The 21,793-nt window shown below is 33.2% G+C and overlaps 1 protein-coding gene across 1 annotated transcript; it reads right to left on the bottom strand.

Moving 5' to 3' along the window:
• Positions 1-6,930: 6,930 nt before the first annotated feature.
• LOC136271983 (uncharacterized) lies at positions 6,931-21,139 on the bottom strand. Its single transcript, XM_066072626.1, has 3 exons — positions 21,041-21,139; positions 7,771-7,960; positions 6,931-7,139 (listed from the first exon to the last, which is right to left on the bottom strand). The coding sequence occupies exons 1-3, from the start codon at positions 21,137-21,139 to the stop codon at positions 6,931-6,933; spliced, it is 498 nt and encodes a 165-aa protein (XP_065928698.1).
• Positions 21,140-21,793: the final 654 nt, after the last annotated feature.

Consider the following 21,793-nt stretch of genomic DNA (forward strand, 5'->3'; position numbering starts at 1 on the left):
TGAAGGAGGCATACGAAAGCATGCTTGTCAATAACGATAGCTGGATGGTTTCCATACAAAGCGAGTTATCTAGCATGGGTCTAAAATATTTGTTTGACGAAACTTGTTCAAATCAATGTAAAACCTACAAGATAATTGAGTGTAGAATATTAGATATTTATAAACAAAGTTTGATGTCATCTTTTTCGACATCTCCGAAGAGTAGGTTATATCACCACCTTGTGGTTTGCAAACTTATCTTAGGAGACCGATTAATTATACTTCAAAAACAATTATAAGTATTTTTCGAACTTCATCACACTCTTTAAATATTGAAAAAGGTCGACACAAGGTGCCAAGAAATGAAAGAATATGTCCACTCACTTACTGCACATTGCACATTTGTACATAATTTTAAATGTATTATAATTTGTATTCCGATGAGTTGTAAAGCTCAAGGATAATAAATTGAATTGAATTGAATTGAATTGACGAAATGAATGCTGATAAATCTTCATATTGCAGTATGGTCCAGTGAATGGTCTTGCCTAGTGGATTAACAAGGTTAGAAGTTAACACTTATAATTACAGCAATACGTCATAATGATGTAATTATTCAGAAAGAGGTACATGTGCATGCAAAAATGCAAATTTTAAAACTCACAGTACTATTTCATCCATACTTATAACATAAGTGGTTGTAGTCGATCATCTTATACATATCATTAAATGTTAGCAATGTACTTAATATGTTATACTTAAAAGCGTTGTTCTCTTATATCATTAGTGAATGTGAATTTGGAGCATTAATGATATATTTTTTTTTCAACCTGGTATAATAACTGAACGGCTAGATCGTTCGTTGATGAAAAATTAGTATGATTTATGGTCAGTGTTTTGACCACTACTGAGGTTTTTTATCATTATTGGATATTACATCATTAGAGGTTGCCACAAAACCTTCTTAAAACATTGAACCTTATATCTTATTCACAGTAGCGCACAAACAAAATATTTTGCTTGTAAATTATTATTATATATATATTAATATATCCTACAGATTTTCAGGACCTAAAAATCTAACAATGGATATGTATACCTCAAAGTAACTCAGATCAATCGTAATCGTTAATTATTTTATGCAGAAAATTGGTTGTTGCTTTAGACATGAAAAGAAAAAAATCGTATTTTTTGTGTTTTGTTAGTTCACTCAATAATTTATTGTTTCCATCAATTTTTGATGATTTTTAATAGAAATACACATACATGTGAAAGAAATACAATTGAAATCGATGACAGGGAATATATCCAAGATATCTTCATTGAACAATTCTCCCTTTTCACTCATAAAATTTCACAGGAACGAAAACAATTTTCTTACGGAGATTTATAATGGAAAATGTTTACATCTTTTCTCTATTCGGAATACACTCGGAATACATCGCGCAATTTTTTAACGTTATCATCCGGGCTGATGCGGTGCAAAATCTACGTAGACTTTCAATTTTGGGATGTGTATTGAAAACTGAAGCGGTAGAGGGGGCGTTTCAATACAGATAATCTGGACATTTTTCATAAAAGTGGATGAACGTAGTTTGAGCACAAAGGTATTTACTATTATTGAAATATCAAGTAAAAAGTGGTGGAAGCAAAAACTCGGGACAGAGTATAGGTAAATATTTGTCTAGCGCTATAATAGCAAGAGCTAAGCATTGTAACGATACACCAGTATAGGCTATACTCTACCAATCATACATGTACGTCAATGTATATTTTATGTTGTGTTTTTGTATAATCAAAGTTAAACAAGATACAATAAATTGTTTTTCATAATCATCGGTAGAATTTTATTTTTTCATTCTAAATAAACATGTACACTGTCCCTTAGGGGGTCCTAACATTGGAAAATCCAGAAAATTGAGAACATACGAAAGAAAGAAAATATAATTTAAAGAAAAGCATATCAATGGCAGATACTTTATCTTGTGAGGTAAAGAACTACATGTAATTTTGAGCATGCACATGGCGACTTCTGTAGAAGATCGTGCAGTATTTAGTATCACTAGATACGACCTCGTTACGAGTAACGAGAAGGTCTTCCGTCAATTTTTTTTTTACTAATTTAAATGATACCATGAAATATCGATACGATTTCAAAATTAACACCCCCCCCCCCCCGAAATGTTAAGATAATAAATAAAAATGCCTAATTACGTCAAACATGGGCCTGACGATGACTTCTTCAAACAGATATTGTAGCGATCAACAACTTTGATTCTATAATGCATAACAAAATATTTATCGTTTTGAAGTTATGCGTAATAGATTTTACGAGTTTCTTGGTCCCTAAATATAGGGGCCAGCCCCCTTTTCTTGATTTTGTTAGATAGAACGTTTAATTCTCTTCTACTTTTGTTCTATATATCTTAACAAAATATCAACCGATAAAAAGATACTGATCAAAACGTTTGAAAATGTTTGATTCAAAATCTGTACTCCATTTTCGAGCCGAAGCGAGCTCCAAGGAATTGCGACACTGGTACAAAACAACTACATAGTGCACAACTTCAAACCATGGTCTACCTATCCTGAAAATTTCAAAGTCATATCTCTAATAGTTTTTAAGATCAGCTCTGCACAAAATTGGTGGTTGTGCTGCTGTGTACCTTTTGCCATTCAACTTGCACTTTCGTATTGCCAACATGACTTTGTCTTGTATTTGTTTAATTTGCAGTTTTTTCAACTTGTAAAATAAATTTTGAATGTATGTAGCACAACGTCTATCAATATTTCTCAGTTCCCATTTACAAATTGTGCTGTAATGCAATGGTACAAGTCTCAAAGAATTGTCAGCTCTTGTTTGACCACAGTATATAGCAGGAAAAGCAAAAAACTCATAGTATTTATCCTGGAAAATGCTCAGAGGAATGTTATTTTCTCCTGGAGCAACACTCAAAATCTGGTTAAATTCACGAAAGTCAACACTTTGAAGCATAGTATCTGTATTGCCAGTTGCTCAGTCTTCAATATTAGTTTCCTCAGGCCATGTTTCAACAATGTTTTCTTCCTCTGAAAAATTAATGTTCTCTTCCGGATGCTGATCATCATTTTCTTGATCAAAAGCTTCAAAATCCCACTCTTGATTTAATTCAACCCCCTCACTTATATATAAAGGACTATAAAGGACTATTCTGTATCAACCACTTTGTTGCTTCAGTAACTTTGCTCGGGCGAATTCTTTCAATTGCAACACAATGTTTAAAGCATGCTTAATTCAATCACACGATGTGATTCGACGCATCTTTTAGGGCGTGTAGTCAACCATATATTATATAACTTTCACTCAATAACAAGGAATGGCAACCATTTAACATACTGTACTAACCAACTGATATACAAGAACACCATATAAATGTAATAGTGACCAAATGGTTTTACGCTATGACTCATTGCTTTATTTTTCTAACCGTATAATATAAGTAAAGCACCAGCTATGTCATTATTACCACCATATAACATGCTTTTGCAATCATGTAAAAATAGCTGTAAACAGTTTAATGTATTTTAGACACTTTTAAATATGTGTTACCCACCATACGTAAGATACTTTTCACCATATAACAAAGGCTGATGACCATTTAACACACGGAAACGATCTTTTATTTTATGATTCTCACCTTGTGATATGACGTTCCACACCTTAAGGCAGCTCTGGCGTTAAATAAAAGTATGTTGTTACCAAGTAATTTGTTTTCATAAGCGGGGGTCATTACGATATCTTTGATAGTGAGAACATCCACTTTTATACTGACTTCATACACAGTCAGCGCATTTTTGTTTATTGCTCTCCGTTTAACAGTACTTGTATATTTGCATTATATAAGTTTTATCAACGGGATATTAATAGGACAATTCCCGCCTTTTAAAAAAAATAAGGAAAAGATCATCAGATTTTCTTCATATTACATGTAATCAGTAAAAAATATAAAGCGCATCGATGCTCCAAAACTATTTTCATCTATATCATTGTTCATATTATATTTACATATTATATTATATTACAATATGGTGTTGAAACAAACATGCACTCGATATGTGCTCTTTAAAAACTTATAGGAAATACCTATATTTAATTGAATATGTACTTTCACTCGACGTTTGCTCTTTAAAAACTGATAGGAAACACCCATTTTACTTTAATATGTACTTTTTGTGGAATAAGATCACCAGTTATATGTCACATCGATTAGACTTCTAAAAGCCTTTTCATAGTTTTGAATTATGGAGCATAAAACACTTCATTAAGCACTAGACGTTTATTAAAAAGGCCAAAACATAAAATATATATAAGATTTTTTTTAAAGAGGTGCGTAGAAAAGATGTCCAAAAATAAGTTTCCAAAGAGTATTGCTCTTGTCATTTGGTTTTCACAGTCGATTACAATGTTGTTGCAGCAGACTGAACCAAGTCCTTTGATGGAAAACAGACACGTAGCATCGGTTATATTTGGCAGAATACATATTTCTTATATTTAAATATAAAAGGTTGAATTTCAATGAAGTCTTCTACCTGTTTTTGTGTTTTTGAAATCATGTAAAAATTGAATTTAAAATAAGGAAATAAACAATGAAATTGTAGTAAAAGGTATGTTTGAAAATTTTATATTTTGTAATTTTTTTTTTTGGCCGTTTAAGGTTTTTTGGATGACTGAACCCTTTTTCAAAAGCGATTCTACGTGCCAGGGAGTTATTGGAAGTTGTTGGTGAAGATGAAATCCGATTCATCGGCCTTAAAGATGACCATCAATGTGTTCGAATAATGGTCGTTCAGTATTGTGTCAGCAACTTTCGAAACGATGTTGGCTGTGTCCTGATTTTGGACCCATACATGGAGAATTTTCTTTTCCCATAACTGGTTGTGTTTGATGTTTACTTGTATCTGAAATTATTTTGAAAATAATTCTGTTCAGTTAAGTAATGTAGTTTTTCTTGTGTCTTACTTTTTGCCACTGGAGGTTATAAAAAAGATGTTTCATGTTCTACCTAGTATTTAAAATGTTTTTTAATTGATAATATTCTATCTGGTACTTATTCAATTTCTCTGAAATTGAAACTTATGTACATATAATGTTCTTTTATTTCGATTTTCTCTGATTTGACACACTGTATGGAAAGTGAATATAAAAAACGTGCTTGTTTATATCACTGAAAATATTGTTTTGAGCACTTTTGTATATGTTTAAAAATGAATTTGTTTTCATTCCTTTAATTTTCTCCGGGAAAACACAGATGTAATGTCAATGATGATATCTTGGATGTTTCTCCTTTTTATCAATTTTAATTTTACTGATTGACAGGTATGTGTTTTCATAAAAATTCAATTTTTGACAGGAATCTTAACTTGGGACAGATTACAGACGTGTTGTTTTGAGATGTGTCATACTATTACAGTATATTGTATAAGGGAAACTCGGTAAAATGCATCAGTTACGATTGCATAATCTTAATTACACACTTTAAGTAAGTCGTTTACTCATTAGCGTAAAATCGCTTATTTGTAGTCTAAACTAACCTTTCATATCTTTCAATTTCTTTTCTAGTAATTCTCGTGTATCTTCCTCTGCAAAGCTCCCAGAGAAATTATTGATGTTATAATTATTTAGATAGCCCTTGCGGAACTTAATAAAAAAGCAATTGTATGTATAATGTAATCCACAAACATATTTGCTCAATGAGTATAAAACAAAATATGTCATTGTAAATAACTATGTTACCTTGCCACAAAACTGAAAAAAAATTATAAAATGAAAATAACATATAAAGCTAACAGCACACTATTGTTCTCTAATCAAGTGGCTAACCATAAAATTCCAAAAATTTGTAAATTTATCTATTGAAAAAGTGAAGTCATATTGTTATGTTTTTTTAAGATTTATTGAGACGAAACATTCTTTCTCGTGAAGAGGGTAAAAAACTACAACAAAACAAATGACACATTACACTGACTTTCCAAACACACAGTATAGTAATGGACACTGACATAAATGGTTTCAACTGAACAGACCGATAGTTTTGCAACAGACTATTCAAATATTAAATTTAGCTTTATCTTATGTATAAAACAGTTTAAAGTACTTTTTACTTAATTTACAATCAATTTCTAAATTTAATGATAATTACTAACTCTTTTTTTTTTTGGGGGGGGGGGGGCTTAAAAGACAAGAGATAACAAATAGCACACGTACTTCTGCTTGGGCGGAAATATCAACAAAACACATAATATCAAAACCCGGAACGTGTAAATTTCCGGATCGGGAACACATCACCACACCCCCGTCTGATTTTAACAAAAATCACCAAAACCGACAAGAATGGTAAACTGCACACACATATCATTTAACAATGCGTACTTCACAAAGTCTTACAATATAAAAGAATGAGCACTCGTGAACTTCCAACAGCGCACAAGGTCTGCTATCGGTCTTATCCACACAACTGGTTTATAAAACACTTCATCAAGCACATCGGTTTTATTATAAAGGCCAAAACATAAAATATATAAATACTTTCTAAAGAGGTGGGTAGAAAAGATGTCCAAAATAAGTTTCCAAAGAGTAATGCTCTTGTCATTTGGTTTTCACAGTCGATTACAATGTTGTTGCAGCAGACTGAACCAAGTTCTTTGATGGGAAACAGGCACGTAGCATCGGTTATATTTGGCAGAATACATACATTGTATTTCTTATATTTAAATATGAAAAAAATGAAATTCCATGAACTCCTCCACCTGTTCTGTGTTTCTGAAATCATGTAAAAATTGAATTAAAAATAAGGAAATAAACAATGAAATTGAAGTATAAGGTATTTTTAAAAATTTTATATTTTGTATATTGTATTTTTTCTTGCCGTTTAAGATTTTTTTGGATGACTGAATCCTTTTTTCAAAAGGATTCTACGTGCCATGGAGTTGTTGGAAGTTGTTGGTGAAGATGAAATCCCATTCCTCGGCCTTAGAGATGACCACCAATGTGTTCAAATAATCATGGTCTTTCAGTATTTTGGCTGCAACTTCTGAAACGATGTTGGCTGTTTCCTGATTTTGGACCCATACATGGAGAATTTTCTTTTCCCATAACTTGTTGTTTTGATGTTTACTTGTATCTGAAATTATTTTGAAAATACTTCTGCTCAGTTAAGCAATGTCGTCTTTCTTGTGGCTTACTTTTTGCCGCTGGAGGTTATAAAAAAGATGTTTCATGTTCTACCTAGTATTTAAAATGTTTCAATTGATAATATTCTATCTGGTAGTTATTCAATTTCTCTGAAATTGAAACTTATGTACATATAATGTTCTTTTATTTCGATTTTCTCTGATTTGACACACTGTATGGGAAGTGAATATAAAAAACGTGTTGGTTTATATCACTGAAAATATTGTTTTGAGCACTTTTGTATATGTTTAAAAATGAATTTGTTTTCATTCCTTTAATTTTCTCCGAGAAAACACAGATGTAATGTCAATGACGATATCTTGGATGTTTCTCCTTTTTATCAATTTTAATTTTACTGATTGACAGGTATGTGTTTTCATAAAAATTCAATTTTTGACAGGAATCTTAACTTGGGACAGATTACAGACGTGTTGTTTTGAGATGTGTCATACTATTACAGTATATTGTTTAAGGGAAACTCGGTAAAATGCATCAGTTTCGATTGCATAATCTTAATTATACACTTTAAGTAACTCGTTTACTTATTTGCATAAAATCTTCCATTTGTAGTCTTAACTCACCTTTAAGATCCTTCAACTTCTTTTCTAGTAATTTTTGTACATCTTCCTTTGCAAAGCTCCCAGAGAAACTATTGGTGCCGAACCTAATAGCTCGGGTGACGGACACTCCCACTGACACGCCATAAATTTTGCACACGTAATCTACAGCTATTTTGGCTGGACCCAACAGATCCAATAGCTCCTTCTCGTTCTGAAAAAAGCAAGTGTATGTATAATGTAATCCACAAACATATTTGCTCAATGAGTATAAAACAAACTAGATGCTGTCATTAGACAGTAATACCCGCACCAAGTGTTTGCCCCTAAATAACACTGTTTAGTACCATTTTAATTAAAAATGAAGGCCACATGCAAGTTCCGGTAATACATTTAAAAATTATAATTTGCAGAACTGAAGGATGAGATCCCTTCCAATATGATAATACACATGAGCAGCACTTGATGTGCAAATTGGGGTTGAAGTGTTTGCATGTGAATTTTTAGTTAATCAATAATCTTAACATTTCATGTCATAGAAAGTATAATGGTCTATATAATTATTACAAACAAAATTAAATTATGCCCCCTCTCCGCGGTTGTTGCCGGCTTTAGATTTTCTTCTGTGTACCTACATATACATAATCATGTTCACGGATTTAGAAAAGTGGTGGGAGTGAGGGGTCAAGACCCTCTCCCCCCTCCCCCATGAAAATTCATTTATATCGATATTAAAATTACCAAAAATACACCTCGGACTCCAATGCCCTTGCAGACATGTAATTGATCTAACACATTACGCTTCAATGTAAGGTAACATTATTTTGGGGGAAAATATTTAAAATATACTTATAAGTATATTAGTTATAACTGTTTATTTAAATAGGAATTATACATCACAATATGCAGGTGCCCTGTACCACCTTAAAGCTGTTATTTATCTAATAAAATAGTGCAAGGGGTTTTGAAGAATAGGTCATTAAAATACATGTATAATATAAAATAACTGATCTTTGTCTGACGTTACATACACAACACATATCTACAGGTCTCAATAGTGAGTACTAGTTTAACCAGCTCTTCGATTAGATGGGTGTCATGTGGTGTATACAGACATGTATGTGTTTTTCATATACAGAAAAGGATTAGTTAACACGCATAAACATTTCTTTTGTGACGATCAGCTAAAGGGATTCATATTGTGCTATAATTGGATTATCATTATGATGTTGACCAATATAGGTAAGCATAATACATGTATAGTAGCACAATATTATGAGACACCGGTATGCATACATAAGTATTACTTTCACTTTCTAATTAAGTAAGTGATCTCCCTTTGCTAGCATACTGTATCATCATCTTTTAATATTTAAATAAGCTTATCATCGTTACCTATCCTATCGCATTTGTAAAATTTATGTCATTTTAATTGCAAAAGTTATTTTTTTATATGTCAGACTTACACTATTGAGTTGACCCCAAATTGACCCTGTAACAATTTCGTATTAAATTTGTGTATTACAAGTATAAGTAAGTGTAGAGATTCATCATTTTATATGATTTATAATAGAAAGGAAGGGGTCTTTCTTTCTTAAAGTATTGTATTATAATGCATCAAATACAACGTAGGCCATGACCCTATGAGATGGTTCTGACCCCATGAAACAGAAAAATACAAAATATCTTCTTAAGTCATTTTGATGCATCAAATGGTGTAAAGTACATGACCACCAGGTGTTGTCTTTAACCCCCCCCCCCCCCCCCTTATGAAATAGGAAATGATGATACACTGTATATTTTGATGACTTTTGAGATCCTCATCCCTAAACAATAATTATGATTTATTCTCGCTCTTTGTGTCATTTGCGCATCAAATTGTATATAGGTTTTGCCCCCTTGGAGACACACCAGAACTAGAAATAATAAAGTATTTTATCTAGTGTTTGATCCATGTGGGTAATTCCTAGCCTAATGATGACACTGCTTTTTTAGGAGACTTTACAATTGCCCCAAATAGGCGAATACACATGCATATAACATTTTGTTTATAAATCTAAAAAAAAAAATTAAGCAATTTCATAAATGTTAATGTGCACTAGGAGAGAAAAAGTAATCAAGAAATGATTTAAAATTTGCTACTGTACACATGTAAGAATGTAAGAAGTTAGAACCGGGGGGGGGGGGGGGGGCTGGGGGATGTGGATGTGGAGTATAAACATTTATAATTTGAATCATTTAATGTTATTAATTTTAACTTGTCAATGAATATTAGTTATTGATCCCAAGGTAGAAGTATGACTTTTGATCATATCTCAATAGATCATTTGTCAATTATGCACGGTGTAATGTGATTTTTTAAGAATAACTTTTTTACCAGTTTATAAAACTTTTTAGACCCAAAATTATATTTTGATTCTCATAGATCATTCGATAACGAAAAAAAGTGTAAATGTTAAGTTATTTTCATTTTAAACATAAATAATTGCAAGTTTTTAATTTCATTTTATCCATAGTTTGAGGAGGACTACATGCTCGGATCCAGATAATTTTCCAAGGGGAAGGGGGGGGCAGTTTATATTTGAATTTGTTTGGGGGTGGGATTCCAAGTCATATATTTGACAATTTTTTGATGCAAAATAAGACTAAGCCATACTACAGTCATGAACATAAATAGTATAGAACAAAACACAAACTAATGTAACTGGCTACGAGAAGTAAGAAAACCTAGCCACTAGTAACTGGCTACGAGATAAAATCAAAGTTGGCTACTCGTAACTGGCTACTAGTAATTGGATTCGAGAAGTAAGAAAAGCTAGCTACTAGTAACTGGCTACGAGATGAAAGAAACTTGGCTTCTAGTTACTTGTTAGTGTCCATGTGAGAACACATACCTAGGATTTCTATTTGTGTTCTTAAGATGTACATTGCTCTATATCACTGTCAATTGTCAATAGATCTTAAGTAGCTGTATATATGAATTGAAGATTTTTGCCAGATATGCTATTATCAATATTCCTTTAAGTCATCCACATTATATTACGACACAATTACTCAGATTTCTCTCTTAATGTAGTCAGCTACTAGTGCATTTGTACAAATATCTTTTTTTTTTGGCGGTTTTGGCAAAATATCTCAAGTAGCTGTATATAAAAATTGAAGATATATGCCAGACCTGCTAATATCAACATTCTGTCAAGTCGTCCACATAATATTACTACACAATTACTCAGATATTCATCGGTTTTGAACCATTTTTTGTGATACATTTTTGCGCCGAACAAATAAACATACTTCGGGACGCTTGCAGACAAGATGATTGCTACTTGTACTTCGATGCAACAGGTTTATCTATGAAAAGACTGATGAACCAACCAGAACGAATTTACATTTATTCGAGTTGCAGAGATGCTGACAAATGACCATACAACTCCATCAATTACCAATTTTCTTTTGCGCATAAGACATGCAATTACCACAGGCAGTCTTTATCGAGCCCCAAGAAAAATTGAGACTGATTTTAGCTTTGCCATGATTTAACGCTGCATGCCGGGCTCTTAATTCTTGCAGTTTGGTTAATTATTTAATAGATTGTTGGAACAGCTTAACGTCATCCACGTATATGTCATCAAAATATAATCCTCTGCACATTTGCGCTGCGCACATGCTGAAAATCTTTCAAAATATAATTGTTCAATCCACAAATATAAAAGATGTAAGAAAATTTTGGTTGTATGTATTGGCAAGACTGCAGACATCAACTTCATTAGAGATTGCGTCACAATTAGTCGAAGATCTTTCAACAATATGAAAGAGCAAGCTTCTAAGCAAGCCAGCGAACCGCGTTTTGAAACGCCTAAACAATGCAATACAGATGCAGGATCCAATTGTTGAAGAATGTTTATGATGTTGGCAAAACATGTACCTCAGAGAAAATTTTCGGAGATAAAACTTTAAGGGCGCAATCTCATATCTACAATCACTTAAAGCATATTGTGGAAAATGCTTATGTTTCAAATGCATTAGGTGACAAAAATCCGTCTTATATTCCAGAGCTTGCCGAGAAAATACTGAAACAATACATGCCCTTCTTTCCTCTGTGGTCAGGCGTTTTGCTGCAAGAACCAGACAGAAATGTAACTGAAAGATCAAATCAAGATTTAAACGCTGTTGTTGAGCGTCATTTTGCGACCATAAAAAAATATTGCATAATGAGAAAAATATCAATCCAGTAAAAGCCTGTCGTCTTCTCTACATCTCAGCAAAAGGCTTGGCAAAGGCATCCCTTGCCTCCACAAAAAAACAGAGAGTCAAAGATGACACTCAAGGAGAGAAAAAGTGGCAAAGACCAGGCCAGCGTAATGACATTAAGAAAAAAAATTCCAAAATATTTTTCAAGCCCCTCCAACCAAATATTTATGAAAGTAAACTCTGAAGAAAATGATGAAAAAAAGCAATCGGAATCGGAAAAATCTTCAAAGAAATCGTTCTTCAAAACTTCAAAACGACCACTTTCAAAATCAAACAAAGGTGAGAAAGAACAAAAGAAAGAGGAAGATTGTACGAGTTCAGGAAAATCATCATTTGACTTCATAGACGAAAAGACGGGTGGCTTTGACAAAGATTGCACAGGCATTGTTGCACTATTGACAACATACTTACTGCTTTGCACTTAATCTTAGTTTCTCGTTCAGATGTTAAGCAAAAGCTTTCTCAGTGTAAAGACACTGCGGTCCAGTTAGTGTTGGAGATTTGTCTAGATGACATGCAAAATACGGCAGTGGATCATGGCAAAAGTAAAGTTTGTGAAAGACCTGCTACGGAAACATGGCTCGAATGTAGATTTGTTTGGCTCTGAATTTGAAATGGCAGTGAAACACTTAGTTAGCCCACAACGACACATTACTCCAAGAAAATGTATTGAGTGTTCTGAAAGAAGGTCCTTCCGACATGACCTTATCAAATTAGGGCTGGGAAGGAGTAACCAAAATACAATCCAAAACCTTTATTTGATTGGGAACATGGAACATCGTCCCGTTGGCCGGTAAGTTGCGGTGGCAATACAGAAACGATTCAACATTTTGAATCGATACCTGTATTATTATTTGTATCAGTTGACTTGGCGTCTGCTGAAGACAGACTGATACTCAGTTCCTTAGAAGATCACATCAACGTTGTTGACCAGCAGTACGATTTGTATGCAGCAACGCTGAAGAGACATGGCCACTTCTGTTTGTTGGTGAGGTCTAAACCCGATGAGCCATGGTATTGTTATGATGGTGTTCGAAATAAAACAGATTTGTAAAACTTGAACGTTTTAGATGTAGATCAAATGAAACAGTTGTCCATTTAATATATGTCAAAAGTAAGAGCAACTGAGATAATCAGTTTTCAGGTGTTATATAAAATGACAGGCATCGACAGAATTGATAGAAAAGAAATGGATTTTTATTTGATGACTTGGAAATTTCTGTAATCAAGTTTTGATCAAACACGTTCATTTATAAATAAAACAGAACATACACCATGTAAATACATTTTTGTGACTTGTAGCAATATGTCTGTTCTTTTCTTTATTAGGCATATCATATGATCTAGTTTATATAAATTGGATTAATAGATAACAAGCATTGATCTGTTATGTTTATCTATTTTGGCTAGGAAGCTCTGATATGTTTATTCATTGTAACTTAGTCTTTAGTTGGCTGGTTGTTTGTTATGCTAGTCATTTTATTCATTTGTATGTGCATATAATAAATGCTAAGTCCTGTATATCATAATACTTGCTTTCTCATTATGAATTTAAGGTCTATTGGCTCTTTTTCTGGACTTCGTACATTATGTATGTAATAAACACCACATGATATCCTTATATGATAGAGGTGTATTTCATAGTAGGAACAGGAATTCAGGAAATAAACCAAGTTTTGTCTTTGAAACGAAGGAACTTGAATAAACATCAAAACCCTACGTTGTGAAGTTACAGATGATTTTTTTTAGAAAATGTTGTAAAGTTATATAAACAATACGGCTAACTTTTTTTTCATTTCCTTGTCAGTTACTAGTAGCTAGCTTTACCTATCTGTTCAGGGCCATACTTTTTATGTTTTGTATGTAGGGGGTCAGATGCTACATTATATGTTGCATAATATTTTGAAAATGTATCAGCAGTGGTTTTCTAGTCCCGTCTGACTCCCTCAATATTTACTGTTTTTCATTTTTTACATCTTTGCCATTTATTTGAATATATGGTCTATTTCTATCTTCATATATGTTATGTGTTTCTATTTTCATAAAAAAAGCCTAGTACAGTCACATTCCCTCTTAAAAACAAAGGAACTTAAAGATATTTGTAACAAAATGTTTAAGTAGCTGACGAGATTTAAAGAGATATCTGAGTAATTGTGTCATACTATCATATAGGTGACCTTATAGAATGTTCAAATTAACCACAGTTGTAGATATCTTGAATCTAAGTATACAGGTACCTGAGATATAATGACAAAACCACCAAATATAAAGATATTTTTAGCAAAATGCTCTAGTAGATATTAAACGAGATATCTGAGTAATTGTGTCGTAATATTATGTGGATGACTTGAAGGAATGTTGATATTAGCAAGAGTGGCATATATTTTCAATTGATTAATACAGCTACTTGAAATATATAGACAAAACCGTCCAAAAATAGAGATATTTGTAACAAAATACACTACATAAAGAGAGATATCTGAGTAATTGTTTCGTAATAATATGTGGATGATTTGAAGGAATTTAAGCATGTCTGGCATATATCTTCAATTATATCTACAGCTACTTGAGATATATTGCCTTAACCGCCAAAAAATAAAGATATTTGTAACAAAATGCACTAGTAGCTGACTACATTAAAAGAGATATCTAAGTAATTGTGTCGTAATATTAGGTGGATGACTTGAAGGAATGTTGATTTAAGCATGTCTGGCATATATCTTTAATTTATATCTACAGCTACAGTCATTTCATGCATATCTTTTACAATTTAATGTTATGCTATGGTATGCGATTTTAATGATATGCTATGAGATTTGCATTGTATGCTATGAGATTTGTATGCTATGCTATGAGAAATTGAAATGAAGGGCTTAATGATATGGTATGCTATGCTATGCTATGGTATGATATGAGATTTGAACAAAAACGCCTCCATACACAGAAGAGTTCCACACATTTCGAAGTGAAATAATAAGAAGTCAGAGTTTACCACAAATCTATCATGTAAAGATTTATTTTTTCAAATAAAAACATTTAAATTGAATTAAAATAATGTTGTATGCTATGCTATTATATGCTATGGTATGATATGGCGAATGCGATTCTATGAGATTGTATGCTATGGTATGAGATTCCAATGCTATGCTATGAGATTCCAATGCTATGCTATAAGATTTCAATGCTATTAATGCTATGGTGTATGTTGTAAAAGATATGCTTGAACTGACTGTACTTGAGATATATTGATAAAACCTCCGAAAAAAAAAGATATTTGTTACAAAATGCACTAGTAGCTGACTACATAAAGAGAGATATCTGGGCAATTGTGTCGTAATATTATGTGGATGACTTGAAGGAATGTTGATTTAAGCATGTCTGGCAGATATCTTCAATTTATATCTACAGCTACTTGAGATATATTGCCAAAACCGCCAAAAGATAAAGATATTTGTAACAAAATGCAGTAGTAGCTTACTACATAAAGAGAGATATCTGAGTACCTGTGTCGTAATATGATGTGGATGACTTGACAGAATGTTGATGTAAGCATGTCTGGCATATATCGTCAATTTAAATATAAAGCTACTTATGATATATTGCCAAAACCGCTAAAAGATAAAGATATTTGTAACAAAATGCAGTAGTAGCTGCCTACATAAAGAGAGATATCTGAGTAATTGTGTCGTAATATGATGTGGATGACTTGACAGAATGTTGATGTAAGCATGTCTGGTATATATCGTCAATTTAAATATAAAGCTACTTGAGATATATTGACAAAACCGCCAAAAAATAAAGATAGTTGTAACAAAATGCACTAGTAGCTGACTTCATAAAGAGACATATCTGAGTAATTGTGTTGTGATATTATGTTGATGACTTGAAGCAATGTTGCTTTAGCAAAACTGGCATATATTTTGAATTTATATATACAGTTGCTCGATATATATTGCCAAAACCGCCAAAAGATAAAGATATTTGTAACAAGATACACCAGTAACTGACTACATTAAGAGAGATATCTGAGTAATTGTGTCGTAATATTATGTGGATGACTTGAAGGAATATTGATATTAGCAAGACAGGCATATGTATTCAATTTATATACTGCTACTTGAGATATATTGCCAAAATCGCCAAAAAATAAAGATATTTGTAACAAAATACATTGTTATATTCAGTAGTATACTCTCACTATATAACTTTATATAGACAAATAGTCAATTATAATTGTAATATTAGCTCGTCCGAAAAATATTGACCAGTCAATATTTTTTTGATATTGACCGGCTAGGAATGATATCTAGAGAACATTCCCTCTATTTCAAATAATCGCCTCTGATTAGTTGAATTGTAAACGATGACGTAAATAACTCTTCGCGACTTCAAAACAAGGTGACGTCATAATAGACAGTCAGTCAAGGCAAGTAAACAACGGACGCGCAATGCGACGGTTTGCTATGATACCTGATATAAGGATTTGCGAATTACTGTGAAGTAAAATCAGGTAGAACATCTGTAAATTAATTCTTTCGGTCGGCTGAATATCAGCGGTTTGATGCTGAGGATATTTTGGAAATGAACTTTGCACAGAATTGAATTCGTGAATTCTTTGTTGAGTCGAGAAAATTACGGCGATCTGTTTTCAATTACTTTCTTAATTTTGGTTTGTTTCTTCATATAACAAAACAAATGTTGACTGTGTTTTCGGGCAACATTGATTATATTAGCTCCCTTGGAACGAAAATATTGCCTTCCGCTTCGTGTCGGGCAATATTTCGTCCCTCGGGGGCTAACAAAATAAATGTTGCCCTCAACCCCAGTCAATATTTGTATACTAGTAGCTGACTACATAAAGAGAGATATCTGAGTAATTGTGTCGTAATATATGTAGATGACTTGAAGGAATGTTGATCTTACTAAGACTTGCATATATCTTTAATTTATATATACAGCTACTTGAGATATATTGACAAAACCTCCGAAAAATAAAGATATTGGTTACAAAATGCAGTAGTAGCTGACTACATAAAGAGAGATATCTGAGTACCTGTGCCGTAACATTATGTGGGTGACTTGACAGAATGTTAATATTAGCATGTCTGGCATATATCTTTAATTTAATTATACTACTTTACATATATTGCCAAAACCGCCAAAAAATAAAGATATTTGTAACAAAACGCACTAGTAGCTGACTACATAAAGAGAGCTATCTGGGCAATTGTGTCGTAATATTATGTGGGTGACTTGAAGGAATGTTGATTTAAGCATGTCTGGTATAGATCTTCAATTTATGTCTACAGCTACTTGAGATAAATTGACAAAACCGCCAAAAAATAAAGATATTTGTAACAAAATGCACTAGTAGCTGCTTACATTAACAAAGATATCTGAGTAATTGTGTCGTAATATTTTGTGGAAAACTTGAAGGAATGTTAATTTTACCAAGACTGGCATATATCTTTAATTTATATATACGGCTTCTAGAGTTTTATGGACAAAACCACCGAAAAATAAAGATATTTGTTACAAAATGCAGTAGTAGCTGCCTACATAAAGAGAGATATCTGAGTACCTGTGTCGTAATATTATGTGGGTGACTTGACAGAATGTTGATATTAGCATGTCTGGCATATATCTTTAATTTAAATATACAGCTACTTGAGATATATTGCCAAACCGCCAAAAAATAAAGATATTTGTAACAAAATGCACTGGTAGCTGACTACATAAAGAGAGAGATCTGAGTAATTGTGTCGTAATACTATTTGGGTGACTTGAAGCAATGTTAATTTTACCAAGACTGGCATATATCTTTAATTTATATATACAGCTACTTGAGATATATTGACAAAACCTCCGAAAAATAAAGATATTTGTTACAAAATGCACTAGTAGCTGACTACATAAAGAGAGATATCTGAGTACCTGTGTCGTAATACTATTTGGAAGACTTGAAGGAATATTGCTTTAGCAAGACTGGCATATGTCTTCAATTTATATATACAGCTACTTGAGATATATTGCCAAAACCACCTAAAGATAAACATATTTGTAACAAAATGCACTAGTACATGTAGCTGACTACATAAAGAGAGATATCTGAGTAATTGTGTCGTAATGTTTTGTGGATGACTTGAAGGACTGTTTATATTAGCAGGTCTGGCATATATCTTCAATTTATATATATACAGCTACTTGAGATATATTGACAATTGACAGTGGTATAGTACAATGTACATCTTAAGAACACAAATAGAAATCCTAGGTATGTGTTCTCACATGGACACTAACAAGTAACTAGAAGCCAAGTTTCTGTCATCTTGTAGCCAGTTGCTAGTTGTAACTTGGGATCATGACCTACATACCATCTGAAATACCATTCAGAACACGAATACATACATAGCTAGCTTTTCTTACTTCTCGAAGCCAGTTACTCGTAGCCAGTTACTAGTAGCTATCTATCTATCTATCTATCTATCGATCGATCGATCGATCGATCGATCGATCGATCGATCGATCGATCTATCTATCTATCTATCTATCTATCTATCTATCTATCTATCTATCTATCTATACACGTGTACATAGGAAGTATTACAAAACATAGATGATAGATCTATATCTGGGTTCTTATATTGAATCATATATCAAGTACTTATCTTTAGATTATTGATGTTTGATGATCCTACCTCTGTTAGGCCAGCATATCTAGTTGTACACCCTAGTTTGATTTTTCTCATTTGGGGTTAGACAACCACTTTTCGGTGGCGGGGGGGGGGGGGGTCAAAAGGGTCTAACATTGAACCTGATGGGAAGAATCGTATCCTCTATTGTAAATTGTTACTTGAAAATGGAAAAAGATAATAATATAGGGGTTTCATGATCATATACTGACTGTTACTGGCAATATATAGGGTTTATTTGATCTGACCCCTGGGGTCATCCCCCCCCCCCACCCCCAGGAATTGGAAATTACCATGTATCTCAGAAACTGTTATAATCATGTGACCCTGAACCATATATATTCTTGTTCCTTATATCAAGGGGCATCAAATCTTATGTAGGTCATGGGCCCTGTGGGTGGTCCTGACCCCCCTCGAACAGCAAGTCCCTTAATATCTTCAAAACAGTTGAGATCCCCACCCTTAAACCATATATATTCTTGTTCCTTGTGTCAAGGGGCATCAAACAGTATGTAGGTAATGGGCCGCGGGGGTTGTCGTGACCCCCTAGAACAGGAAGTGCACACATATCTCGAAAACAGTTGAGATCCCCACCCCTTAACCATATGTATTTTTGATCCTTAAAGGGCATCAAACGGTATGTAGGTAATGGGCCTCAGGGTTAAATTTAATTTTTTCAAAACTGTAATGCACATCTGTAGAACAGTCCCTATCATATCCCAAGATACGATGTGTATATCTATTAAATCATAAGAGGAGTTCTGGTATCTATGGGTTTTTTTAGTGATAAACGTCAATTTTCTGCTACTATTTGACTCCCTGGATGAAATTTAAATTTGTAAAACCTTACTACACATCTATAGAACAGTCCCTATCATATCCCAAGATATGATGTGTCTATTAAATCATAAGAGGAGTTCTGGTATCTATGGGTGTCTTTGAGTGATAAACGTCAATTGTTTGCTACTATTTGACTCCCTGGATGAAATTTAATTGTTTACTATTTTATTATTAAACCTTATTGCACATCTATAGGACAGCCCCAATTATATCCCAAGAGATGACGTAGCTACTTCAAAAGTTGTAAGAGGAGTTCTGGGAACCATACTTTTATTGTCATTTTTTGTTGCCCACTGATCCCCTTAATAACAAAATAATTCTGGAACCTGATCACACCTCAACATGACATCCCAATCATATTCTATGTCATTTGGCTACTGCCAAAAAAGTACATTTTTGAAATTAGTTTTTTTTGTAACATAAAACGTCATTTTTAAGCCATTAAGACATATTCCAAGAGATAATTTGTCTACTGTTGAAAATGTAGGAGGAGTTCGAGGAAGATGGTTTTTCGTGAAAAAACGTCATTTTTTTTACCAATTATTTGACCCCCAGGACTACCAGAGAATTTTTGAAACCTTTTTACAAAACAACATGACACCCCCAATCAAACTGCAAGAGTTCAGTTTGTTGGTTATAAGATGTAAGAGCAGTTTGAGAAAGTAAAACGTGACAGCCGGACGGACGGACGGAACAGGGTAACAACAAGATACCCGAAATTTCTTTAGAAAGTGCGGGTATAAATATGTCAAAGTAAATAACTATGTTACCTTGTCACAAAACTAAAAAAAAACCTCATAAAATGAAAATGACATAAAAGATAACAGCACACTATTGATCACTAATCAAATGGCTAACCATAAAATTCCTTAAAAAATTGTTTACACAAAAACCCAGTACAGTCAGTTCAAACATATCTTTTACAACATACACCATAGCATAGCGTAGCATAGCATTGAGATCTCATAGCATAGCATTGGAACCTCATACCATTGAATACCATAGCATACCATACGACATTATTCATATTTGGTTTAAATTGATTTTATTTGAAGAAAAAAAATGTTCACATTGCAGATTTGTGGTAGACGTTGGCTTCTAAGTTTTTATTCAAATCTCATAGCATACCATTGCATCATTAAGCTCTTCGTTTCAATTTCTCATAGCATAGCACACAAATCTCATAGAATATCATTAAAATCGAATAGTATAGCATAGCATAAAATTGTTAAAGATATGTATGAAATGACTGTCCATGAATCGCTTAATAGAAATCAAATCTGCTTTATATAACGCCCCCCCCCCCCTCCCTCGGGTAAGCACAGCACAGAAAGGTTCAATTATATTATTTTAAGGTTAGAAATAGTGTATTATTAACATGACAAATAATTTTCTATCTGTTCTGCGTAATGTCAGTAACTAAGCAACGGTTCCAACAGAAGATTGGTATTTAAATACGTTACCCAAGAGAACACGTTACAGTTTATAACACTGGACCAAACTCTGCTTACCTTGTCTGGTTCAGTGTATCCCCATCGTGCAAAAAGCTCATAAGAAAAGGCCTCCGAAATCTGCGAATTCCCTACAACATTGTTGCCAGGCTGACACATTTTTATTGCCTCCTCGGAGAGAGACTTAAAGTAAAATTCTGAAGTTTTGACAAGATTAATATTAATTCTCCCGTGCCCATCTCCATATAAAAAGTCATCTAAAACTTTTTCATTTCCTATTTCAAATATTTTGCCAAAAGGGCGCATGTCTACTTTATCATTTGTAGAATTTCCCGACATACACAAGTTGTATAGTAGGGATATTTCGATCCCCTTTACTGGCGCCAAAACCACGCCAAGAATACCGCTCTTCCGCTTACGGTGTGACGTAGATTTTTTTTGGGGGGGAGAGGGCTACAACTTTGGAAGAGGGCTAAAAATCGTTTTAGAGGTCTTTGGCATAAATAAATCCAAAAATATCAAGTATAGTCCATATATCGGTTATTTATCGTGTATGTCAACAACAAAAGTTGAATTTGTCCGCCATGTTTACTGACTTAGACAGGTTTTATTTTGGGACAGCCAATGAGAATTCAGGAGCGGATTTTGAACTGAATATAGGAATTCCTCTATTTTAAACATAATTAACGCGGAAAATATGAATTTTCCATTAAATACCATTTTCTTAAATGATGTTTTAGTGATATAACAAGGTAAGATCGATTATTTACACTGACAGTCACGTTATCAAGCCCATCGAAACTCCAAGCGTAC

Source organism: Magallana gigas, chromosome 10, assembly GCF_963853765.1.
Source record: "Magallana gigas chromosome 10, xbMagGiga1.1, whole genome shotgun sequence".
In the NCBI taxonomy this organism is placed as follows: domain Eukaryota; kingdom Metazoa; phylum Mollusca; class Bivalvia; order Ostreida; family Ostreidae; genus Magallana; species Magallana gigas.

Coding starts and splice junctions, on each gene's coding strand:
- LOC136271983 (XM_066072626.1), bottom strand. CDS start 21,139: ATGTGTCAGCCTGGCAACAATGTTGTAGGGAATTCGCAGATTTCGGAG. Junction 7,961..21,040: donor GATACACTGAACCAGACAAG/GTAAGCAGAGTT, acceptor TGCTTTTTTCAG/AACGAGAAGGAGCTATTGGA. Junction 7,140..7,770: donor GAAGTTGAAGGATCTTAAAG/GTGAGTTAAGAC, acceptor AAATAATTTCAG/ATACAAGTAAACATCAAAAC.